Here is a 27377-nt window from a genome sequence, read left to right as displayed (position 1 = left end):
TGCATCTCTCCTTTTGACCTCAAAATACTGAACTCAAATACTTCTCAGATTCTTCATTCTCAGCTAAGAATTTAAATGCCAGGAATACTGTCATTCCCTCCTCCCTTCTAATCCTCCCTGCCGTCTCCTTTCTTTCCTTTTGTGCCTTCTCCAGCTAAACTGAATACAAATGTAGGGTCTACATTGAATCATTTTTAAAGGAATCATTTTTCTGACTTTGATTTAGGAAAAATGAAATTTGCATCTAAGTAAATTATATTTATATATGTTGTAACATAAAAATGCTTCTGGAGAAAAACAGATAAATCTGTTTGAGTAGTCTGCAATTAAGAGAACTTTGTATTAATAGAGAAGTAGTCTTTTATGAGGAAATTAAGCACTTTCAGGAGCAATCTTCCGTGCCTTCAACAGAAGCTCGAAATCTGAGGCTGAGTCTGTACTTAAGGTCCTGAGGAACTAAAACAGCCGGTCAAGTAATTTAAACCAACTCCTTAGTGTTGGATAAGAAAGCCATCTGTATCACTATTTTTTCCTACTACACTGAGCAGATATTTTGTAACATCTAGTCTAGTCTAAATCTTATAACATAAATATATGTTATGAAGTGTTTCTATAACAATTCAGAATTTGAATTCAAAATTTGACAGCCTCTGTGCTGGAACTAGTTTTTACACGTGTTTGTCTCATCCTTTTTTTCATCATTTCTCCTCATAGATAATTTCAATTTCCAGTCGCCCCTTCCACCTCCGACAATATTTGCTCTTGGAACGAGAACACGGTACAGCTGGAAGGCATCTCAAGGGACCATTCGATTCAATACTCCCGCTGTGAAGGTGAGTGAACCGAAGTCCGGACATACTCCCAGAGCGTCTAAATCAGCTCGCTCGTTAGTGGAAGACAGAGCTGAGATTAGAAAATGGGGCTAATTACTATAACAATAAAAAGAATTGTTCCTGTTGGATGAAGATGATCTTAAATTGTTTTAATATAGGGATGTTTAGAATTTGAATATGTCTCAAATTAATACATGTTTTCCCGAAAAGTCCACAATACAGTGATTAGGACCCATAATTCCTCAGAATTTCTTGTTTTACATTTTGTGTATTTTAATGTGAGTTTTTTAATATTAAATTTTAATGTTTTACTTAAATAAATTGAACTCTTGTGTTATGGCATGCCTTTTTAAGCAATTGCATATCTTCATTCTTACTCCAATACTGATTTCAAGTTTTACAGAATAACCCCAAGCACAAGTTCTGAGTTAAAAGGAATAAAACTGCACCAGCTTTCTGACTTTTCTGCTGAATACAGAATGCATTTAGTGAAATGGAGCTTTTCCAAGTATTCGCTATATTAAGTTACCTAAACAAGATAATTCTAGCCATTGGCTCATTTGTTGCTTGCGTTACCCAATTTTCCTACTTTCACTAATCTTCCACTTCCCCTGTGCTATAGGGGTCTGAACTCCAAAGGTTCTATGGTCATGGACCCCCAAAATGAAGCCTCCACACACCTTAATGGTGTGCATGGGGGAAAAAGACTGATTGACATGTGAAAATTAAGGACTCACCTTAGTGTAAGCAAGTCATCTTCCCATAATAGGAAATATTAAATAGAATTTTACATTCTTGGATTCTGTAAGTTTCAAGAATTCAAGTTAAGGAGCATTGTGATAAATGAACCTACAGTATTCTGCAGTTATTTATTAGGAGCTAATGTACAAAAATAAGCAGTGGGGAATGCAAGGAATGGTGATATCTAATGTTGGAGTAGCTTAACAGTCTAGTAAAAGTAACTAAATGTTAAGAGCTGAAAGTAAGTGTGACTAAATTCCTTTAAATAGCAATCTAATGGAGTGAATACATTTTCAATGTTTGTTAACAGTTGTGTTTTTTACTGTTTAAGCAGGGATTTTTAATTTAATTTCTACCATCCTTAAATCTTAACCTCTAATAAAAATACATAGATATAATTCTGAAGATGATATTCCAATGGAAAGTGAATCCATTCTGAGCATTAGGCATCACATTAGCATTTATTTATTTAGAGGATGTTTGGATTTTAGCAGAGTCAAGTATAAAGTGAGTGGAGCAAACAAAAATTGCACTCTCAGAACCTAGGTGTAAAGGATAGCCTGTGAATTAAAAACAAAAAAATCTATGGATTCCACACCATCCGTATGTCCCTCTTAATCCTATCTTATATTGTAATAAATTAGATGTTTTGTTAAAAGCAAATACATCACATGCAATAGCCAAGTAAATACTATATAAGGCCATTCAGATCCAACAAATGACAGTATAATGGCGTTTTGTTAATTCTGTAACGATTATATTGCTGAGTGCTTTCAAAATTATCTAATGTACAAAATTCTAGAGTTAGTAGACAAAGAGTAACAACACATAGAATTGAAAGAAACAAAACTCAGGGTGGGATTCTGTCTTGTTTTGCTTTGTTTTGTTAAAAACTATGTATTGAATTTGATATTTAGTAAAGCAAGCATTACATAATGCTTAAAAATTTTAAAATTCGGGGATAAAAGTTTACATCCAAAAAGATGAATGGAAAATTGTGCTTTCAGACTGTAGAATTAGTTTTCTTACAGGGCTAACCATTTCATCTTGCCATTTGATACTGGGAATTTCATCTATGTAATGTATACATGTGCAGTTCACATCCAGGTCCTGCAAAAACCTAAAACTGTGTGCTTCACTTCATGTAGCAAAGGCACCTATGTTATTCTCCCTTTGAGCAAAAGTTATGATCCAGGTTTCCTGCTGAAGATGTTTTCTACCGTTCCGCCACTCACTCTGTGTTGAGCAGTGCAGTGAGTCACCAGAGAAGGGGGCGGCCGTCCCTGCTTACACGGGAAGAAGTTGCTCTATGGACCATTTGAAGAAGCTCTGGACTGATCACAAGGGAAACCGAGCAGAACTGTGAAGCAGACGGACAGGAACAGAAGGCTATTCTGGTGTGAGGAGGATTCAGTCACTTCAGCTCCACAGGCAGATGGTGCTACTGGACTGACAAGTGGAACCTACTCCTGCTGGAGAAAGGTAAAGTTTACCACTGGGACAGACACACAGTTCGTACACTGTCTGTCGGGAATTTGAGGAGCTGGGTGATGAAGATGCAAAAGAGCCGGTCGGTAGATTTCCCAGCCGGATTGTATCCGCATTCAAAAATATCTACCGGGAGAAGAAATTGCATTTTAAATCATTTTAGCATACTTCATTTCTCAGAGCTTACAACTTGGTCTAATAAGAAAGACCACACAACAAACGATTCTATTGGTTTAGCTGCTATGCTTTGTTGAACAAACTACATTCCCCTGGTACAGCCCGAAAGCTCGGCAGCTCCCTTCCCCTTGGAGACCTGGTGTATTCGGACAGAAAGCCCTCCATCTGAGGAGCAACATCTTACAGTCTGTTCCAGGGGCCAACCCAGTTCCTCAAACAGCATGGAAAATTAATGATTTTAGCAGAGTCTCTCAGTTTAACTTAATCATTGCCAGTCTAAAGACAGAGAAAGAAATAAGGATGGTCACGGAGATGACATTACTGAAGAGGTTGAGGATTCACTTAAAAAAACACTCTTCAGCCTAAATTTTAAAAATATTCATAAGATGTTGGCAGATAGTCTAAAGGATATGCCATGTAAATAATCTGTACCCCTAACAGTTAATTATATTAAATATAATCAGGTCTGAAGTCTCCATGAAACGAATACCCAGTTTGCTGTATCTTCTAACTTGGAAAACTTCTCTGCTTATTTGACCTCATGGACCTCACACTGTCGGGGTCAGGCTCATGTGGTTTTGGCAAGCGTGGGTAAAGTTCCAAAGAAAGAAAAATTAGATTGTGAATTTGAATGAGCAAAGAAATAACTCTCTGGCTGTTTGTTCATTCTATTGTTGTGTACCTAATTACTGTCTAAAGGCACCTCTAACCCAACAGGAGACTCAGACAATACTCCGTTTTCTGCAGATTTGCCCTCATCCAAGTCCTATTCATTTCATGCTAGGACTCCTGCAGTAGTTTCTAACTGGACTCCCAGCCCCATTCTTGACCTCTTATGGTCTAGTTGACATTCTGCTACTGTGGACTTTAAAGAAATGCAAATCAAATCATGTCATCTCAGTGCTCAAACCTTTCTAACTGCCTCCCACGACACTTCAAGGTGAATCTTGACTCCTTTCCATGGCCCACAGCCCTATATGATCTGGCTTATCCCTCTAACACCATTTCCTATAATTCTTCTCCTCCAGCTTTTGCATTTTCTCAAATATATAAAAAGAACTTTGGCTTCAGGGCTTTTTTTACTCCCACTTCCTTAGCCTGAAATACTTTTCTCCAGATATTTCCAAGTTGGGGGAATATATTAACTGGGTGGTTAGAGAATAGGGGGAGGAGCCAGATTTCCACTGTTGCATAGGAATCTACTGCATACTACAAATGAGACAGGAAAAGAATCCATATACCATAGATATGTATATTTTAGATTTATTCAGACATGAGTGTATTTGTTCAGATCTCTACTAACAGGTCACCTTATAACAAAGTACTTCACTAACCACCTTATTAAAATAACACTAATCCATTAACCTCTCTTTGAAAAATCTTACTTTTCTGTATAGCAACCATCCCTTCCTAATATTAAGGGTGTATTTTTCATTCATTGTTTCTCTTACTTGCAAGTACAGCCTGTGACAGCAGGGCCCATCTTTGGTTAGAATTGTGCCAGTGCACGCTGGGTGAAATAATGCTCTTCCTTCACCTGGGACATGTCTCACCCCTCCAGGGCACAAAAATGTCACACTTTAGAGAAGCCTGGCTCGTTTGCTTCCTCCTTCATGAATCGTTCCCTGATGCTCCAAGATGGAAAGACTCTTACTTGGTTCTCCCACTGAAATTTACTATTATTAGTATCTTAGTTTGCTGATCATTTTATGTTATTTTGTAGTCCAATTTATATCTTACTTTCTCTACTAAATTATGTCCTCCTTGAATGTAGAATCATGCCTGAATTTTTTACAAATTCACAGTGTTTGTCCCTGAACAGACAGCCTTAATATAATACAAATAGTGATCAAATAAATAGATTATAAAGCAAATGAATGATTGGATTTACCAAAGTTAAGAAAGTAAGATTAAAGTTTTTGTTTGTAGATGTTAAGTGTTGGAATTTATTATCCCATAATTACTTCTGGGTTAAGAGACAGGAGAAAAAAGAGAAAGGGCTTTTGTTCTAATTTTCTCAAGAAGATTCTTTTTTCTAAGGTTAAAGTTTAAAATACACAAAAACTATAGCCTTTTGGCCTTTTGGCTAAGATTAAGTACAATATTTGTTCTTATTAGTTTACTATCTGATACGTCGTCTATCCCAGGACACTATAGTTAAGTGGATTTTGGGAGGCGGGACATACAATAGGAGCTTGTGCCGTCCACTCCACCCATCAACCTGGTGTCCCAGTACCAGCAGGAACAGGGCACAGGGCACCCCTCGCAGGAGGAAAATAACTCAATCAAGTGCACAAAACTAAGCAAAAGAAAATGACAATGCATTTTTGGGGCTATATGCTGGTCCTCATTTCTTCCAGCTTTATTTCCATGTTGAGGGACATCAGTGAGTGTAACTCTAATTATCACACATTTTGGGCTCTTTCACTCACTCCTCCACAGGGGAGGAAGGGTGAGGGCTCCTACCGGTTGAGTGTAAGAGAGGAAGTGGGCTTGCAGAGCTCATCCCCCTTTCTTTATGTCTTTTTAGGAGCTAGCATGCCTGCAGAGAGCAGACATTCTCAGGCTTCCCAAATACCAGCTGTATTTCAGGGGCCCGCTCTGGGGCTTTGGGGGTTGGGTCTGCACATCTGGAGGTGAGTTTACTGTGAAATGTTAGGTTCCAGCCAAGAACCTTTGAAACATAGGTAATAAAGAATGGAACGTGGACAGCTAAGATCACGTGGGCTAGGAGGCTCCTGTGGGACTGATCAGATGACTGTAAGATGTTATGAATGGTTCATTTACAAGTACGTTTAGAAATAAGTGTTACTGGCTAGCTCTGGTGACTGGCAGAGGTTTGCTGACACCTCGCCACACTACTGGTTTTGACAGCTGTGGAACTACTCTCTTTCCAGTGGTGTGGCATGAGTGGATAGCTGTGGAGAGTAAGTGTTTTTATACAGGTAGGATGTGCGGGTGGAGGCCCTGGGAACCACGCATAGCTGTGGAGGCCTCATCGGAGTTACCCCGGAGGGCGTGGCCTCATGGCGTGTAGCCTGTTCAGCTTAGCAGAGCCTCTAGCTCTCCTTTTAGGGACTATTCTAGATACTCTTGAGCTGTGTGATAGTACTTAATTCCATAAACTTCTGAGATCCAAACTGTAGCCTCATCCATAAAAGGGAAGTAGATTTCATGAATAGGTAAATTAAAATGAATGGGGCCTTTAAAAAAAGAACATGATGGTTTCTTGGCTTCAGAGAGAAAAATAAGTCATGAGGTAAAGTGGTATTATATACTGACCCTTTCCAACCCAGCACGGCTCAGATTCTCTAGGTTTCTGTGGTCTTGCGCATCTCTCTTTTGGTTCTGCCAAGACAGTTGCTACAATACTGTTCACTTTGCAATCCTAAAATTGATACTTCTATTCTATACGGTCCTATGAACTATGTAATCCATTTGTTCTGAAACTTTTCCTGGTACTTAGAATTATAACCTTGAGTTTTAAGTCACAGCCCATTGTCTTCTCCCCACCAAGAATTCATTTATTCTGTTCTTACCTGTTGAAATCAGGCCTGTCGCTGTTGCAGAAAATCTTAATCAATTTGCAAAATAAAAATGGTTTCCTCCTTCCTCTGTGAACTTGTACCATATATGTTATTACATTATTGCACTGCATATGCTATTATAACACTTTCAAGTTTCTACCTACAGTTATGATTCACGTCATCTTCAGAACTGAATTTGGAACCTTTTGCAGCACAATGACTGGATCTTCAGCAGTGCAGAATTTTGTGTGCAATTTCATTCACAACACATTTTGTCTATTGTTTTGGTTACCTCAACATGTCTATTCTAATTTGAAGTAGTCTGAAATTGAGCTAAGGGTAGGAGATAACAACTTTCTATATTGTTTAGTAAATGATCAGTCTGCTTTTTTATAGAATAATTAGTGAAGCACAGACAGTGATTTTCTATCATCTGCCACTTCTTCCTAGGAAAATTACAATCTTTTATCCTACAATAAAATACTATGCTTTTATGTATCTTTATTTTATTAATGTAAGCAAATGACTACACAGGAAAACTTCTGGCTATAATTTATTTATAGCATAATACTCAATTCATAATTTAATGCTAACCTGTTATTGAATCCAAGGATTCTGCTGATATATACAATAAAAGAACGTAAGTAAAGTGCATAAATAGGAACAGAACAGAGATTAATAACCACTAATATTTATTATGGGATAATTCACTATGAATAATTTGAAATTATTAGCATGATAAAAGCAACTCTTTAAAAGGGATGGAAGATATTTAAGAAAGATTTCTATCTTGCTGTGGAAAACAAATTATAGTAGTCTTTACTTGTGGTGAAAAAGATTTTGAAAGGTAATATGGATAATTTGAAAAGATATTATAAAGCATATTTCTAGATAATTTAAGTTATAATATCCACTAAGATGCTATTATGATCTTTCCAGTAAGCTTGCTTATAAAAAAGAAACAAATACATAATTAAAACTTACCTTGAGTCAAACAGCTGAGAAAAATAGCATAAAGTTAAGAAAGAAACATGCTCTTTTGATTCTAGGAATTTAGGCCTTCATCTTTACATCTGAAGAGGTATGATGCTCAGAACATTCTCTCAAATGACCCTTTATTCTCACCTTGATCTTTGTAAGCTCATAATAAAAAAATAAATAAGCATATGAGGGAAGAAGATACTAAGGGACTCAAATGGTAAAACAGCAACACAACAGATTTAGCCTTTCAAGGGCTTTGGATATTGCAGTAAAAATATATAGAATAGGATATGTATCACATATAGGGATTTGAAATAGTTAAGGTAGAATGAAAAACAAACAAGGAAACAAAATAGCAACTAAACAGATGTCCAGCAAAGTTACAAACACAACAAATGAGAATTCTAGACATGAACAACATAATTATTAAAATTAGAAGCTAAATGAAGGGATTAAAAGAGGTATTAGATACTGAAGAGGAATCTGGGTGTGCAGATCAGAATAAATGTACAGAGTGAGGCCCTGGGAGACAAAGAAATAGAAACTGGGAAGGAGAGGCTAAAAGATCTGGACTGAGGAGTATGACATGGTATTTCTTCACAATTTCAGGAAAAGTCCCTAGAGAAAACAGGAGAGGAAATGCTGAAGACATAACACTGAGGAATATCCAGAAGTGACCAAAATGTGATTCTGCAGACACAGCAATCACAAGGCATATAGCAAATATGGTGAGTGAAATGAATGTGTGTCTGTTGCGCTACAGTGATGAGGTAGAAGACAGAAGACAAAGGGTTCTTTAGACCAGGGAGTGAGCAAAAGCGAGTGATCTTTAAAGGGATGACAACTGACTTACAGGAGATCCTTGAGGGAAATAGTTACATGGTAGAAAACTACCAGCTTGTGTCTCTTATCTAGGAACTGCCATTGGGCTATTTTACTGAAATAAACTTTGTTTTGTGTTTCTTTTACAATAAATACAGGTACTATTCCTACAGAAACAAAGAAACATCCAAGGTACTTTTTGGAAGAACTCTTTCAAGACCAAAACAGAAAAAAGAAAACAGGCTGCCTTCATTTCTGATACTCTCTTGATACTCATTATGCTTAGTGCCTGTTTTGAAACTACAGAAATTTAGATGCACCACTTATAACTGATTTATGAATGAGTATCTTCAGTAGAAAATAAGTGAGGCTTTGACTTAAGAAAATAACTTAGGTTAATCAAATTTCATATCAAGAAGTGTTAATATTTTCATTATGTAAGCTCTCAGCAAAAAGCAGTACTTCCGGTTTCATGTAGAGCCATTAGGCGCATAATTTGAGAAGTAGCACCCTCAGAAGCAAAGGGCCTGCGGTGCCTCCCAGGACTCACCTCCCCCTCAGTAGACTGCAAATGGAGCTCCTTCCTGCAGGTGGCCTTGAAGTCGCCTGCAGCCGCACTCACCTGGACCCCTCGAGGGGCTCCCATGATCAAGGACCTGGTTGGTGATTCAAGCCTAAGGGAAAAACAAAACAATCCTTAGTAGTAAAAAGAAAAAAAAAAACATACTATAGATAGAAAGATAACATTAGTCAACTAAAAACAAATGGGCAGGCATAAATAAAACTCCTTGCCATTTCCAAGAAAGCCAAAATGAGTTTTAGAATGACTTTTTGACTGCCTTATCTATTTTTTGACTCTTTATGAAACTCCTCATTTATTAACATCAATTATTTACTCTCATTTGTGTAATGGTTTAGTAACAATTTCTTATGCTGTTTCCCTTCACAATGCACATGAAAAATAGCTTGTGAGTTTGCTCATTGAAATCTTTTATAGATTTTCAATATTAATGATGGAGTGCTGATGAATAAATTTCTACAAACTTAACATGTAAGTATTCCTCAGTAAAGAGTCTTGCAAAGAGGAGAGAACTTTAATGTATATCGCTCATATTGTAAACGCTCAAGCATACTCAGGCAAAATTTTATAAATGTGAAAATTTTCAAAGTGCTTATTACAATTGTAGAAATGCAGTAAAATGAAGAAATAAGACATTTCCTACATTGATGGGATGTACTGGCCCAGGAAAATGGCCACATCATGAATGACATTAGCTTGAGAAAGAAAAATTAAGCAATTGGTGATACACAAGCAGAAATGTGATTAAAGAGTGACTACATAAATTTTGAGGAGAAAAAAAAATTGTTTTAGATAGTTGTGATTACACAAAAGATCGCTAGGAGGCAGTTTCAAATTATGTCCAAATATAAAACTGGAGGAAAGAGCACATGAAGGCAGAAGCTCCAAAAACAGAAAACAGTTATAAAACGCACTTGGGTGAGACTGTGAGGCAGAAAGACAAGATATAAGTGGGTGAAGGGAAAGTAAGGTCAGTGAAGTGCACTATAAGGGACTCAAAGAGTTAACAAGGTAAAACCAGAGAGACAGAAAGGACTCAAAGAGTTAATGAGTTAATTAGTTGAAGTTTCAAAGGCCCGGAGAGACTTGGAATGTCCAGATATTCCCCAGATAAAGACAAGTATCAGAGCACAGCCCATGTCTTCATTGTACCAATTAGATCAAGCCATTGTAAAATCTACTTAGCCTGTGAAAAAGCGCCCAGTTTATTCTTTAACTTAATCTACATGCTGTTCTTCCTCATCTTCCAATCCCTTAATCAAGTAAGTGTATAACCAGGGCAGGAGACAGACCTCCGAAGTGTAAATAACCTATGTAGACAAAGGATGCTGAAGTGTGGAGCAACACAGACACCTAGATAATCCTATTCGTAAAACAAAACTTCAAAGGAACAATGAATCACCTGCATACATCATGCCTTATGTTGATCCCTATCCAAAAAGCCGTATAAAACCCCAAACCCTAAATCCTTAGGGGTGCCTCCTGAGGTTGCCTGCACTCCTCTTTCTTCAAATGTGCACCTTTTTGCCTTAAATAAAGACCTCTCACTGCTCAACTTACTATGTTTTATCTTAGCACTCTTCCAGGGGTGTCTTTGTAATTTTGCTATTTCATTCTGTTCTCCAGACTTAAGCACACGTCTTCACTCTGCCTCTGTCCTACTTCAGATAAATAGTGAGGGGCTGCTGAGAGCTCTGATCTGGGCTTATGAATTCCTGTCGCCTGGGTGACCTGCACAGGACTGCAGCTGTACGACAGTGCTGTTTGGTAGCCTGCTTGAAAATCTATTTTTGCTTTGGGAAGTTCACAGAACATAATCTCACTCCATCCAGTGCTCTGCAGCTCCCCCAAATCCTGGGGTGGTAGGGACGCAGTTCCCACGCCAAGCAGATTCACGCAGACCCTGGATGCCAGATGACCCTGCCTTCAGGAGTTGGCAAGGAATTTTCCCTGTGCTGAGCAGGCGTTCAATGAGCTTCCCTTTCCTCCCTCTGCTCTTCCGCACCCTCTACTGCACGCAAGGCAGCTGCCATTCCTTGCTACTCTTGCTTTAATGAATTCCTTCCTCCCCTCTTACTCTGACTTCCTGTGTCCCTGAACTGAATTCCTCCCCAACAAGATGAGGTCACGTTCCCGAGCTGGGCTTTTTGGATAAGCACTCGGCTCTGGGCTGCAGTTGGCCTGAGTTCCCCTTGACTGCAGGACTTCGGGACGGAAGTCCCCCCAGGCTCACATTCACCGTCATCCAGAGCAACCGGTTTCCTTTGCCGCCAGATAGATACAGAGCTATTTTGCAGGGAGAACCACATCGAATAGTTTGATCTCTGAAGATCAGCTTGCTCTTAATAGTGAACTTGGACTTAAAGACTTGAAAGGGATACAGGAGGAGACCCAGCATTTAGAAGAAGTGATTTCTCAACACTTGCAATCTTTTTTCACTCATCAAAGCCAACTCTGAAACTCTCATCTCTAAGCGCCAGTTGGACATCTTCATAAAATTCCTAGATGATTCAGGTTTTGAATATACATATTTTTAAAATAAATATCTATATTCTTTTGGTTCTTTAAAAACAAAAATCACATTTTCAGAGAGAATTTGAAAACTTGAAATGAAAACAAAAACACTCTAAATTACAAAATCTGAATGTTACAATGCATACTTTGTAATTGATTTCCTTGATAAACCCCCATACATACACCATCTTGAGTACCATATCTGTGACCGACTACTATTTCCATTTATTTTCCAAAATATTAGTTTTAATAATATAAGCTTGGATATGACTGAACCATTCACACAGAAGTCAGATAAGAACCTATTTAAAATGATTATTCTAAAACAGATTATGAATCTCACATTTAAGAAAACTCAGTAAAGTTATAAGGAGTAAAAACACATTTTTATCAAATAATTGACATGGCTTAATTTGTTTCCAAATATAAGGGGCTAGGATTATTACTCATATATTTCATAGTGAAATATCCACATTAAATATGTGCTATGTTTATACCCTGTTTGACATTTGGTCCTAGAACATCAAAATATGTTAAGTATTTCTGGGCTTTTGAGCTTCTCCACTCTCATTTGTATTAATTATTTAATCAGAAGTTATGTATTATGTTCATCTTCATTTTGCACATCTGATAAAGCCATACAGCAGAAGGAGGTCCAGATGGACACTGGGCTCAGCAAAGCGACACAGCAGCAGTAAGCCTCAGATGCATCTTCTCTAAATTGAAAATTATAAGGTTTCTTATGGAATTATAAGAAACATGTTAAAAGAATTAAGGGTGATCAGTACGCTGTGGCCCAACAGCATTTTGAGATGTTAATGGCATTTCCTCCCTGTCTCATGGCCTTGCCCTGCTGTGCACCCCCACTCACTAAGAAGTGTCCTTCTTAGTATCCAGTGGTGGACCACAGAGCAGAGAAGCTGACAAAGATCTTCTGAGTTTTCTAACTTTATAGACATTTTGAGTTGAAAGATAACCCTAGCCTTCTAGTGTGTTGAAAATGATTCAGCACATAAACAAAAACATCCGAAGAAAACCAAAATCAGGAAGAGCTTGTTTACTCCCACCTGTTGGAGAATTGTTTTCTTGCCTCACAGGACAAAGATTTGGAGGAAAATCATCAGAAACTCAAGTGGTCCTTTTCTGCTACCTGAAGCCAGTTCCTAGGTGGTGGGCATTTGTGCTGTAGACGGTAGAGGTTTGGGGAGAGTGACGATGTCTCAGGATAACTGACGATGACAAACCGAACTAGCCTCAAAGGAGAGAGGAACAGCAAGCTGTGGGGACACTAAGTGGACCCGAATGGGAGCCTCCGCAGTGCCAGCTCGGATCCGAGGCTCCCGGTGCCCAAACATCATGCCCAAATGCTTTGGCACAATTAAGCAATCCCAGGAAAAAAAGAAGAGAACAGATTTTGCTGGGACTTCATTTCTGATATTCAGTGCAATGGAGGCTGAACATATAGGTAAAGTTTTATAAGAATAATTCCCATTTCTTGTGCAGATAGTTTGGTGGTTTAAGACAACATATACCTGCATTATACAGGACTGTAATATATATTACATATCAAATGATACATAAAATCATTCCAAAAGGGAGAGCAAGTTCACAGTATTGCTAAATCCTTCAAATGCTGAGTGATTAGACTTCAAATTAAATAGGTTTTAATTATATACTTTACTAGTCCTGATGAAATTAAATGTAGTGATCATTAAGAAAAATATAAATCTTATCAAAGAAGGACTGTTTTGAATAGCATCCAATATTTGGATGAATACTATATACTAGGAATTTAAAATTAATTATGCAAAGCATATGCAGTTAAAGAAAATGCAATAAAACTTTAGTAGCATATATGGAGGATTTCATAAATCTATTTTCAAATGCACATGCTGTACTAGTCAAATATTTCTTATGGCCATGAAAACTGAAGTACACTTATGAACTAGTTTCTATAAGATTGGTGCCTGCTTAGCATAGCCAAATAAATTAACTCTTGTGGGCAAAAAATCATAGGAGGATGACAATATATATGGAGATCTAAAAAACTTAGGTCTGGGAAATGGAGGTATAAACTTACTGAAACATAATTACTATGCTTGAGAGTTACATCACCTAATGACAGAATTAAACATAGGACTTTGAATAAGAAGCTCACAGGTTCCACATAAGTTCGACTTCAAATATTAAATCCAGTTAATCTCTCCGGGGTTCAGTTGCCTAATAAAATCATAGTCATCATGCACCTTGAAAGTTGAATATTGTAGACAAACAGAACATCATTACATGTGCCCATCTTTATTAGTGAGTTAGCCATATAATTATGATAATATAATAAAAACTAATGTTCCTAGTAGGAGCTTATTTCATACATAAAACTTCATATGGATTATCTCTTAAACCCATCAGTACTGAAAAGTGGCACTCTATCCATATCCACTTTTTACCCAGGAGATATTTGAACTGGGTATGAGGGGCATGAGGGAACTTTCTTGGGTGATGATGATGTTTTTTTATATCTTGAAAGGAATTTGGGCACATAAATGTACGCATTTGTTAAAATTCAATAAATGCACACTTAAGCTTTGTAAATGTCACTGCATAATTATTTTACAACTACAGAAAAGAAACTTTAAATCATCTTTGACACTATAATGATATAGTGTCATATATCATGAAATGCTCAGAGTAAGTGTACGAATTTATACTATCTGTGGTCTCAGGAAGAAAGAGTCTCAGATTTTATAGGATTATCCAATTTTCCCTTCAAAATTTATAAAACATTTATGATATGGAAATCTAAAAAGGAAAACTGTTAATACGAATATGTGACAGTCATGGACTGTATTAAGATACAATAAATAATATTAATGACATATAATGATTCCTGGTGCTAAATTACTATAGTAATATAAGTGCTATATCACAACTATTTCAGGAAGAGGGATATCTAGAAAGGACATCTGATACTGTTTACCTGAAAACTAAGAATTTGAGATATTCCTCTCCTGGGTGAAAAGAAACTCGTATTTATTTCCATATCACAAATATCCACTGTTTCAAAAAATAATAAAATATGTAATAAAAGCCCAACAAGATTATTAATAGTCTCTTGAAACTTAAAACATTACATTAAAATATTTTGGGGAGAATAGTATGTGCCACCATTATTATATTTTTTAAATGATAATAGTGGGAGATTTTCCTTTGAAAATTAGAAGTTAATATAAAGTTATTTTAATTAGAAAATGCCATTGGAATTAGAAATAGATATTTGGTCAATGGAACACAATATAATCTAAAATAAATCCAAAGTATTTATGAGAAATTAACACCTGACATATGTAGCAATCATTTTGGGGTGGAAAATACAAGGTTATTTAATAAGTGAGGGTTAATAAATTAACTGTCCATACTGAGGAAAATAGCATTAGATCCATAAAATGCTCAGCAAGAATTTCCAGTTTTATATACTCAAAATATACAATTAAGAAATAAATTACCTAGTGTACAAAATAAATAATTGAAAACTAGAAGAAAATACGGTAATATGGAAGACTTGTCAAATCAGCCTAGAATCCCTTTAGAATATCCTGGGCTCAGATCTTACAACTCAAATCAGACTCATTCTGGATTTCCTCTAGAACTATTTAATAAGGAGACCCTTGCTAGCGTTTTATCAAGAGGTAAGTGAAGCCCTCCTTCTCTCCTACATAGAAATTGTCAAGCCTCCACTGAGGAGGGTTTACAAAATAGTAGTTTTACTTAAACTATTCATTTTATTACAGAACATATCCTAAAAGGGGCAGTTGAAAAATAAAACCCATATTTACTGGCAAAACTTGCAAATGTCTATGGAATTAGTCACTGGCATTAGTGAAGTACAAAGGTGTTAATTTGAGAGCATTACTGCAATTTCAGCAGTGGATTTCAGACTAGTTCTCACAGTGAGCACTCAGGGACTCGAACAGAGAGAACGACTGTTGAACTCAAGCCACTCGGCTGTCTGGTTTTTTCAAGCAATTCTGTTTCTATGGTGTTTACATACCAAAGATGCAAACAAGATAAGTGTTTTTAAGGTGTTGCCCAATTCTCTAATTTGCAAATGAGTGGACTATGTCTCTAGAGGAATTCTGAACACTCTGAGAAAAGAATTCAGACTTCTTTTAAGATAAGTTGCAGGATGCAATTGCTAAAATAAAACATAGAAACTAAAACAGAATTTGAATATCATGTACCTTGGTCTTGATAAATATTTAACACAGTGCCAGAGACATAATAGGCTCTCATGAATTATTTGCAGTTTTAATTGTGCAAAGAATGGACAGTTGAACAGAAAAATGTTTTAAGAAAAAAAAATTGATCTGTGATCCAAACAGACAGTAAATTTTATTGTCTTATTACTTCAGGCCATGGTGAACTTCCTTCCACACCAAATCACATTGTTGTTTTTTGTTTGTTTCCCATCACATTATTTTTGTTTCCTCCATGTTTATTGTTTTCTGCCTACTTGTACCTCCCATTTTGCCTACTTATTTAATTCATTTTACTGATTCCAAGTCCAGATTCTTTTCTTATTTTTGAAACACTTAATGGAACTCAGATCTAAACAATCTTTGGGCAATGGCCATTACGTGATGGATTTCATCACTTCTCACCAGAAAGTGCAGAAAATCTTCTAGACTGCAATAATTTAGCTATACGTCAATTACAGAAATAAAAAAGGAAGAACATTCACACTTGGGCTATTCCAGGCAAATATACTAGTATGTCCTTAACGATTATTCAGTATATAGTTTTTAGCCTTTTAACACACAGGTCTCAACTGAAAAACAGTATCACCTTATGTAATAGCTCAAAGAAAATCTATACATGTAGATTCAAAATGCACATGAAAACTAGAACAGTATCTGTCACATATGTAAGTGTTCATCAAACATCTGTTGAATAAAGAAATTATAGAAATCTACTGCAAATGAAAATATTACCTGTATTCTATCATAAAATCTTTGAAATGTTCCTTTCCAAAAATCTTTTGTTCTTGACAAAAACAAAATTAAAGACAACATGGCTAATTACTCCCCAAATTACCATTTTATTTACCAGGCCAATCAATTTCACCTTGTTTATTAGAATTACTTGTCGACTAAGAGTACTTCTTATTGCCCTGAAAGAAAAAATGTCAGCAAGACTTGTAAAGATCTTCTCAGACACTCTGCTTTTAATCTTCAGTATGCAAATGAATAATTGAATAACCCCATCATTTCTGCACTTTGGTTCCATTTCTGTTTTGGAATTTAGATCACTAACATTCATCCTGGGGGTTGCCAATCTGCTTTTAACGCTAGCAGATAAGCTGAGCTTAGTACATTTTAAAATGGATATGTAATTAGAATAATAAAAACCAGGAACACTATGTACAAATTATAATTTAATTCACATTCACACTTAGGAATTTTGAGACATGTTGCAAGGTAATTAAAATAGCAGTTAGCTCTTACTCCTCTTTTGGCAATAGACGTTCCATAATGAAAACTGTAAATGAGTACATAATCACTCAAATATTAGAGGTAAAAAATTGTTTTTCTTGAAGTTAGTTTTTTAAAACATTATAGAATGAATCACTAAACTCTGGTATCTGCATTCAACTTCAGAAACAATTGGAATTAATGTTAGTCCCACGTGTCTCAGTAATAGAGTAGCAGCTGCTGTCATGGTCCTTGTATTACATGTATTCAGTCACTGTCCTGATTATTCAATTTTGCTAAGTTTCAGTAATTCAAATAAACTATTTATCAGACACTATTACATGTGAGATACAGTGCTGGTCACTGCAGCATAAGGTAAGCAAGGAAGTTGTAGATCCTGGCCTGATGGAACATGCAACCTTGTTAGGTGGAGAGGAATAAAACCATCACGCAAAATGTTGAATTCCTAAATGAGAGAAGAGTCATAAATCAAGACTATCACACACTATGAGAAACTGTTTGTACATGTTCTTTAACTCTTCTAAGGTCTGGTGGCTTCAGCACAGAGGCAAAAAATTATTGCTTTTGTTTTATAAAAAAATTCATTGACCACATGAAGAGGACCACCTTCTCCTGTTATTGTTAAGTAGCTTGTTTGAATCTGAGTTACTCACCCAACAAGAAACTGAGTTCCTCAGGAAACTGTATCATAGAACTACGAAGCTCTGCAAAATTTACTACTGTGGAAGTCTGGCTTTTGTTTGTTTTGCATTAAAATTTTTCAACTTAATTTTTCTATTTTTATTTATGCATTTTTTCCACTCATCCAAATGGGAAGGGCTGAACCTGATCTTTATGAAATAAAATGTATTTTTTCTTAATATTTTTATTGTGTTTACTAAGACAAAGACTCTATCAGGTTCATACTTTGATTCAACTTCAAAAATGATTTTTAATAAGTGATTTTTTTTTGTTAATATTGCTATTCTTGGTTTTTAAAAATACCATAGCAAATGGATTTTGGAATGTAATTTACCTGTCGAGAAATTAAAATATAAAACACCTTATTTCACTGACATATAACACTGCATAGCTTAAGGTGTACAACATAATGATTTGATATATGTATGCATTGTTAAAGGATTGCCAAAATAAGTCACACAAAAAACCTTTAATCCTTAAAGCTTAACTTATTTGTTGAATTAATTAGCCACTGATCAGTTATCAGACGTTAGTGTTTCAACTTTTATCAACAGTTGCCACGTTTATCCAGGAGAATTCCCTATCAGGTCATCGCATGACCTTCTGGGGAGTGAGGGCTTTAATATGAACTGTACCTCTTACGAACAAGCACGGGGCCAGGAAGCAGCTTATTCCAGTGGGAACATTAGACTGTGGAACTGATCGCGTGTAATTAAGACCTGCCTTTCTTTGATTACTATTTACATCTGCTTCGGTATTTTCCTCTTTATTCTTCCTGAGCATTTACGGCTTCCTCTGCCTCTTTGCCTCCCCTTTCTTCATGCCTATGCACACCATATATATATTTACTTCAGTTTTTTCTTTGTTCTTATACCCCACATATGAGTGAAATCATTTGGTATTTGTCTTTCTCTGCCTGGCTTATTTCACTGAACATAATACCCTGTAGCTCCATCCACGTTGTTGCAAATGGTAGGATTTGTTTTCTTCTTATGGCTGAGTAATATTCCATTGTGTATATGTACCACATCTTCTTTATCCATTCATTTACTGATGGACGCTTAGGTTGTTTCCAATTCCTGGCTATTGTAAATAGTGCTGCATACATCTTTTTCAAACTGGGCTACTGCATTCTTAGGGTAAATTCCTAGGAGTGGAATTCCTGGGTCAAATGGTATTTCTATAAGTTTTTTGAGGAACCTCCATACTGCTTTCCACAATGGTTGAACTAGTTTATATTCCCACCAGCACTATAGGAGGGTTCCCCTTTCTCCACATCCTCACCAACATTTGTTGTTGTCTGTCTTTTGGATGTTGGCCATCTTAACTGATGTGAGGTGATATCTCATTGTGGTTTAAATTTGCATTTCCCTGATGATTAGCAATGTGGAGCATCTTTTCATGAGCCTGTTGGCCATCTGAATTTCTTCTTTGGAGAAGTCCCTGTTCAGCTCCTCTGCCCATTTTTTAATTGGCTTATTTGCTTTTTGTTTGTTGAGGTGCGTGAGCTCTTTATATAATTTGGGTGTCAATCCCTTATTGGACTTGCCATTTATGAATATATTCTCCCATACTGTAGGATGTCTTTTTGTTCTACTGATGGTGTCTTTTGCTGTACATAAGCTTTTTAGTTTAATATAGTCCCATTTGTTCATTTTTGCTTTTGTTTCCCTTGCCTGGGGAGATATGTTCATGAAGAAGTTGCTCATGTTTATGTCCAAGAGATTTTGCCTATGTTTTTTTCTAAGAGTTTTATGGTTTCATAACTTACATTCAGGTCTTTGATCCATTTTGAGTTTACTTTTGTGTATGGGGTTAGAAAATAATTCAGTTTCATTCTCTTACATGTAGCTGTCCAGTTTTGCCAACACCAGCTGTTGAAGAGGCTGTCATTTCCCCATTGTATATCCATGGCTCCTTTATCATATATTAATTGACCATATATGCTTGGGTTTCTATCTGATCCATTGGTCTATGGGTCTGTTCTTGTGCCAGTACCAAACTGTCTTGATTACTGTGGCTTTGTAGTAGAGCTTGAAGGCAGGGAGCGTAATTCCCCCTGCTTTATTCTTCCTTCTCAGGATTGCTTTGGCTATTTGGGGTCTTTTGTTGTTCCATATGAATTTTAGGACTATTTTCTCTAGTTCATTGAAGAATGCTGTTGGTATTTTGATAGAGATTACATTGAATCTGTAGATTGCTTTAGGCAGGATGGCCATTTTGACAGTATTAATTCTTCCTATTCATGAGCACGGGATGTGTTTCCATTTATTGGTTTCTTCTTTAATTTCTCTCAAGAGTGTCTTGTAGTTTTCAGGGTATAGGTCTTTCACTTCCTTGGTTAGGTTTATTCCTAGGTATTTTATTCTTTTTTATGCAGTTGTGAATGGAATTGGTTCCCTGATTTCTCTTTCTGCTAGTTTTTTATTAGTGTATAGGAAAGCAACAGATTTCTGTGTATTAATTTTGTATCCTGCAACTTTGCTGAATTCAGATATTAGATATAGTAGTTTTGGAATGGATTCTTTAGGGTTTTTTATGTACAATATCATGTCATCTGCAAACAGGGACAGTTTGACTCCTTCCTTGCCAATCTGGATGCCTTTTATTTCTTTGTGTTGTCTGATTGCCATGACTAGGACCTCCAGAACTATGTTGAATAGAAGTTGGGAGAGTGGGCATCGTTGTCTTGCTCCCGATCTTAAAGGAAAAGCTTTCAGCTTCTTGTTGTTAAGTATAATGTTCGCTGTGGGTTTCTCACATATGGCCTTTATTATGTTGAGGTACTTGCCCTCTATACCCATTTTGTTGAGAGTTTTTATTGTGAATGGATGTTAAATTTTGTCGAATGCTTTTTCAGCATCTATGGAGATGATTATGTGGTTTTTGTTCTTCTTTTTTGTTGATGTAGTGGATGATGTTAATGGATTTTGAAATGTTGCACCATCCTTGCATCCCTGGGATGAATCCCACTTGATCATGATGGATGATCTTTTTGATGTATTTTTGAAGTCAGTTTGGTAATATTTTGTTGAGTATTTTTGCATCTATGTTCATCAGGGATATTGGTCTGTAATTTTCTTTTTTTGTGGTCTCTTTGCTTGGTTTTGGTATTAGAGTGATGTTGGCCTCGTAGAATGAATTTGGGAGAATTCCCTCCTCTTTTACTTTTTGGAAAACTTTAAGGAAGATGGGTATCAGGTCTTCACTAAATGTTTGATCAAATTCAGCAGTGAAACCATTTGGTCCAGGGATTTGTTCCTCGGGAGTTTTTTGATTACCAGTTCAATTTCTTTGCCTGTAATTTGTCTATTGAGGTTTTCTGTTTCTTCCTGGATCAGCCTTGAAAGGTTGTATTTTTCTAGAAAGTTGTCCATTTCTTCTAGGTTATCCATTTTGTTACCATATAATTTTTCATAGTATTCTCTGATAATTCTTTGTGTTTCTGTGGTGTTTGTAGTGATTTTTCCTTTCTCATTTCTGATTCTGTTTATGTGTGTAGACTCTCTTTTTTTCTTGATAAGTCTGACTAGGGGTTTACCTATTTTCTTTATTTTCTTGAAGAATCAGCTCCTGCTTTCATTGATTCTTTCTATTGTTTTATTCTTCTCAATTTTATTTATTTCTGATTTAATCTTTATTATACATGTGATATATTTTATTGTCTATGCCAGATTTTCCTGGAATCCCTATTTTTATCAGTCTCTCTTAAAGTTTGCTATAGATGTCTTTTTTTTTTGTCCATACTTCTCCTGCCTGATACATTTTTGTTTATATTCAATGCATGTTCATTATGGGAAAAATATAGAAAGTTAGAATAACTCAGATTTGTTGCCCTCAACCAAAAATTTCTCTATTTGTTGATCATGTTGGCAGGGAATATCAATTATTTATTGAAGTATGTAGCCCATTTTCTCTTCTAGCTCTTTATATGTTAAGGACTATCATTTGTGATTAAAACTATGCCACAGCACAGGTTTAAGAGCCAGGACTTACCTGAGGTCTTGGGAAGGCTCTGCTCTGATGTGAGGTGTCTCCACAGAGTGCCCGAATACTGCTCCTTCAGTACCTGCAGGCAACATGAATCCAGTAATCAGTATAAGCAAGTGTACAGATACATCGGCATTCACTTCTGTTCTTATGCATCATAAATTCTTCCCAAAATGGGACAACTGAAAACAGGAGTACAGAAAATGAGAGAGAAAAATTGGAAAATAAGTTTAAGTTAGCGAAAGGCCAGGAAGGGTAAATCTAATTGTCACTATGTTGATGCTTCTAAGGTGATATTTATAAAAGTTGAGATTGAGTGAGAATTGTCACTCTCTGGTCAAAGAACAAACATCCATCTCCTTTCTCTTTCTTATGTCTCAGATAAGTTAATTTGAGGGAGGGTAAATTATAATATTTAGTTCTGTCTTTCTAAAATAGTGAGCATGAATGAAAATGTGGAGAGTGAGTGACGCTGTAGTATATTTTTATTAATTATTTTGAGACATAGGTCTCATAGGGAATTTAGCAATTCTCCACATATAGCTCCAACTTTGATTAGAGTGATCACTTAATGGTAGAGAACAGCACACCTTCCATCGATCTCTTTGGATTTCAGGCTCTACCTAAAACTATGAACTGCTTGAATGTATCTCATTAGACTTGACTCCATCTGGGGTCCTAGTTATCTGAAGAGGTCATGCATTTTAACACTTTCCTCAGGCAGGTAAACGATTCTCTATCGACACTTTCACTCATTGACTCCATTTGCTCTTCCAGGTTTTCCATAATTTAGCTGAGCAAAATGGAGTCATTTGCCTTTTCAAAAATCAAATGCAAAAACATTTTTAAAGATGATGAGGACAAAGCCCCTTTTTCTCTTGTGTAATTTCACATAAGTGTTTTAGTTCATTCCCCTTGGAATAAACTTTGTTTCCTTTTGGTTTAATCTTCTTCAGACATCTTAGTGTAAGAATGTCATGCCTGCTTCATCAATGGCCTCAACATTAGCTTAACAGTACAATGCAAATAAAAAGGTAACAAATTTTGAGCCTACAAAATGAAGCTGCTTCTGCTTATTGTGAAGAACAACATGAAATATATTAATTCAATAAGCAATGAAGAAATTGACACCAGGTAATTAGAGCTAATATTTATTCCTTTACAAAATATGTGGTTATATAAGGAAATATACTAAAATCACCAGACAGCCACTTTACATAAAACAGCAATGCAGACCTTGATCTTAAATCAGAGAGGAAGAAGTTTTTTCAGACTATGACATGGTTTCATCCGTATTATGTTTCTTAGAGCCAATTTATAAGGTTCTACTGTAGGAAATTCCGAAGATTAAACATTATGATTTATAAACTAAAAGCTACTGGCCATTTGTTGACTGTTTATTGGGTTTTCATAGTTGTTGATATTTTGTGTGTGAGTGTGAGCATGTGTGTGTGTGTGTGTGTGTGTGTGTGTGTGTGTTTCTAAAGAGGCTCTGTATGGCACGTAGTATTATATGGGCAGATTAGAGCAATTATTTATTTAAGGAGTTTGCTGTTTTGATACTTTGTAATATATTTAATTTCTGCCAGTGGAAAATTCTTGGAGATAGGTCTTTGAAAGTAAAGTAACAGTTTTAGATAAAACTCCAATTTTGGGTGGCATTTAAAACAACATTCCGAAGTGTAAATGTTCATATTCCAGTGAAAGACCCCTTTGGAATTTTGAAACCAGATACAACTTCCAGAAAGAATAGTTACCCACATGTAAAGTTCAGAAATTAATTTCCACTATTCTCTGATTTGAAAACTTTCCAGACAAGATGATAGAAATATAATTAAACAGTAAGCAATATTTATTTGCAAACGCAGAGTGGCACACCTCAATTTCACACAGAATATAGCGGCAGAATATATGCAAACTGAATGGTATTCAGAGTTTGATTCTCCAGTGAGGATTAAAAACTGATAGAGGTCTCCATTCTAAACAGCAATATAGAAAATTATTGATCGATGATTTTAAAAAAAAGTTCTTTAAGAAACCAATATAATATTACACTACATAAGGGACTAAATTGAAAACTGAATGAAATAGCATAAATAATTAACTAACCGCAGGCCTCCAGATAATAAGAAAACTACTCCCATCCTCTCCATTTTTGTCCCAGAATGGGCCAAAGGAGCAACAATAATCAACAACAATAATCATAAAAAGAAATCAGTGAGGGAGGATGAAAGTCCTCTGAGCCAGGTTCATACTCTACAATCTAAAAATCACAAGTAAAATTTGTATTTCCTGTGAGTTGGGAACTTCACAAATGCCAGAACCATTAGTATGGTTTCCAGGCTTAGCAACTAAAAATACAGGATACTGACTTAATTTTGAATTTCATGTAAACATGAAATCATTTTTTAATATATGTATACAGTGTTTGTAGGAGATGTACTTATACTAAAATTGATGTGCTGTTTATCTTAGACTCAAAATTACCTAGGCATCATGTATTTTGCCTGGTAACTGACCATTAGTCAACACTTATTTCGTAAAAAGAATACAGATCTGATTTATCCTCACTTTAGGAAAAGAAAGAAGTGTGATGAATTCTCACATTGAAAGCTATAGGAACCATGAAACCTTTCTGTCCATGAAAGAGGACCAAAAGGAACATATCACAGACATTTATTCATATATCTACTTAAATTTGTTGACAAAATAAGCATTTATTCATCGTTATTGTATGGGACTGTTCAAAGGGTATAGAATACTCAGTTCTGCTTGATCGAATAGGTGTCAAAGGACATTTCACATAACTGAAACTGACAATGCTGTAAGACATAAGGAAGCCATAGACTGGTGACTATTGTAATGGTCAGAAAAGATGAGACGAACAAACTTCAGGGTCAAAAAATATCGGATCCCATTCAAATGATCATTTCTGTGTTTCAAACAAAATAATAGGATGGTATATTCTGGTGTGCTGGAAAAAAGAGAGTACATATGAACTGTGGTCCTATTTTATATTTAAGGGTAGTTTAAGACATAAACTAGGATGCTACTCTTTACAAATGTCTAATATAAAATGTCACCTGCCAAAAAAATGAAAAAAAAACCATTAAAATGAAATTTCCACATTCTTCCTCATGGGGCTATCAATACTGTACAAGCCATTTACCCTAGAAGAGACAGTGCAATAAAGGGAAACCAAAAACCTCTGATATTTCCAGGTTCTTACTCAACTTTACAGTAACCAAAAAATTCTATGAAATAAAGCATCTCTTCAGCCACCAGCTTCATGGACTCCACTGCAGTTAATTTCAGGTAAAATTTTTTGGGGTTAATGACCGTGTGTGGAAGGACTTGTGATTAGTAAGACACAAAAGGTAAAACAAAGATGCCTATATACTTTGAAATAATTAGTTTTATATAAATTATGTCATTTTTTTCTCACAATTTTATTATAAGTAGATGATATATTATTTACAGCTGAAAAATTAGAACACTCTAATCAGAGAAATTAAAGACCTCATTCATGAGGCTAAAATCTTCATCTTCAGGTTTTCTTATATATACATTATGTACTTTGAAGTTAGCAGACAGGAAGCAACCCCAGCTCATTCTTACCTAAGTGACCTTGAGCAAGGTATTTACCCTCTCCAAACTTCAATTTCCATAGATATAAATAAAAATAGGGATTCCAACCTTATAGTTTGGGTTAGGTTTCTCTTAAATAGGACATAAATGTACCTGTTTCATTGTAAGAATTCAGTATTCCTCAATTCCCTCTCTTCATCACTTTTCTTTATGAAAATCAGCCACAGAAGATATATACATTGTGTCTGTAGCATAAATGGCCCAACATGGGTCTATTCATGAACTCATGAAATGTCTATTCCCAAAATGTCATAGCTTCAACTAACATTGTAATATGCTAAATTTTTAAATCTGAAATGTGGACACTGTAAAGATATTCTTAAATGTTAAATAGTAAATACATTTATTGACCAGAACTCTATTTAGTAAATCAAGGAATTTCCCAATGCTTCTGCTTGGGTACCAGATAAGACCCATCAATACTCAAAAAAGCTCTGAGAAGGAAGTTTCTTTTAAATAAAAAAAAATTATGTCCAGTATGATCTCAGTTTTAATTGAATTTCATCCTAATTTAAGCATTATCTTAACATTTAAAAATTTGAGGAAAAATGAAAACAAAAATGCTTAGTAGACCCTTTACTAACTAAAATGGATGGCTGTGTATCTTCTGTGTTTATACTTATTAGATCTTTGTGCAGGATAAAATATCAATGCATCATTTGAGTAATTGAAGTAGGCAAAATACTCCTTAACTCTACAAGGGTTTTAGTTTCCTTTTAAAAACCAAAGGAAAAGTTAAGGAAAGAGTAATACAGGACACCATACCTTAGACTATTTCCCTTTATAATGTGAAATATTAGTCATTGAATTGGTAAGAATTTCCACCTAGCAATTAGCTCTGATAACTTAATGGGGAGGAATTCAAGTAATGACAGCCACACCACCTCTCCTATCTAATCCATGAGATTGTGAGGAGGCTTAAATAATCAAACACTTTAATTAACCTTAAACAGACAGAATTTTAAGTTTCTACACAGGATATAATGTTGGACAACCTAGAGGAAATGGAAAAAAATTCCTAGAAAAATATAACCTTCCAAGATATACCCAGGAGGAAAAATAAATCTGAACAGACCAATTATCAGTAACAAAATTGAATTGATAATCAAAAAACTCCTAAAAAACAGAATTCCAGAACCAGATGGCTTCATAGCTGAAGTCTATGAAACATTTAAAGGAGAGTTAATACCCATCCTTCTTAAAGTATTCCAAAAGGTAGAAGAGGAGGGAATACTTCCAAACTTACTCTATGAAACATCAATTTAATATCAAAACTAGACAAAACACTACAAAAAATTAAATTATAGATCATATCTCTGATGAACATAGAGGCAAAAATCCTCAATAAAATATTAGCAAACCAAATTCAAAAATACATCAAAAAGATCATCCATCACAATCAAGTGGGATTATTCCAGGGATGCAGGGAAGGTACAATATTCATGAGTCAATCAATGACCTACACAACATTAACAAAAAGAAGGATAAATACAATGATCATCTCAATAGAAGCTGTAAAAGGTTTTGACAAAATTCAACATACATTCATAATAAAAACTCTCAACAAAATGGATAGAGAGTTATTTACCTCAACATCTTAAAAGCCATATACAACAAACCCACAGCTACATCATACTCAATGGTGAAAATCTGAAACCTTTTCCTCTAAGATCAGGAATAAGACAAGGATCCACTCTCACCACTTTTATTCAACATAGTACTAGAGGTCTTAGCCACAGAAGTCAGACAAGATAAAGAGATATAAAGCCTTCAAACTGGAAAGGAAGAAGTTACACTCTCACTATTTATAGATGACATATTATACACAGAAAACCCTAAAGACTTCACCAAAAAACTTTAGAACTAATAACTGGATTAAGGAAAAGTTGCAGGATACAAAATTAAT

The 27377-nt window shown here is 35.6% G+C and overlaps 1 protein-coding gene and 1 non-coding gene across 3 annotated transcripts in view; one reads left to right on the top strand and one right to left on the bottom strand.

The window, feature by feature from the left end:
* Window positions 1–2992: 2992 nt before the first annotated feature.
* Window positions 2993–27377, bottom strand: part of SGCZ (sarcoglycan zeta) — a 916905-nt gene continuing 892520 nt past the window's right edge. For both annotated transcript variants that reach the window (XM_057505149.1, XM_036894388.2), the window contains 3 exons: window positions 21830–21902; window positions 9120–9243; window positions 2993–3188 (listed from right to left, as the gene is read on the bottom strand). In XM_057505149.1, the coding sequence (XP_057361132.1) occupies window positions 2994–3188; window positions 9120–9243; window positions 21830–21902 (392 nt within the window). In that variant the 3' untranslated portion in view covers window position 2993. The remainder of the gene's footprint in view (window positions 3189–9119; window positions 9244–21829; window positions 21903–27377) is intronic.
* LOC118917003 (U2 spliceosomal RNA) lies at window positions 5306–5497 on the top strand. Its single transcript, XR_005026629.2, has one exon. It is a non-coding gene; the product is annotated as a U2 spliceosomal RNA (small nuclear RNA).

The sequence above is a fragment of the Manis pentadactyla genome, chromosome 7 (genome assembly GCF_030020395.1).
Source record: "Manis pentadactyla isolate mManPen7 chromosome 7, mManPen7.hap1, whole genome shotgun sequence".
Lineage (NCBI taxonomy): Eukaryota > Metazoa > Chordata > Mammalia > Pholidota > Manidae > Manis > Manis pentadactyla.
Note: the sequence above shows the minus strand (reverse complement) of the source record. Positions and strands in the feature narration are given on the sequence as shown.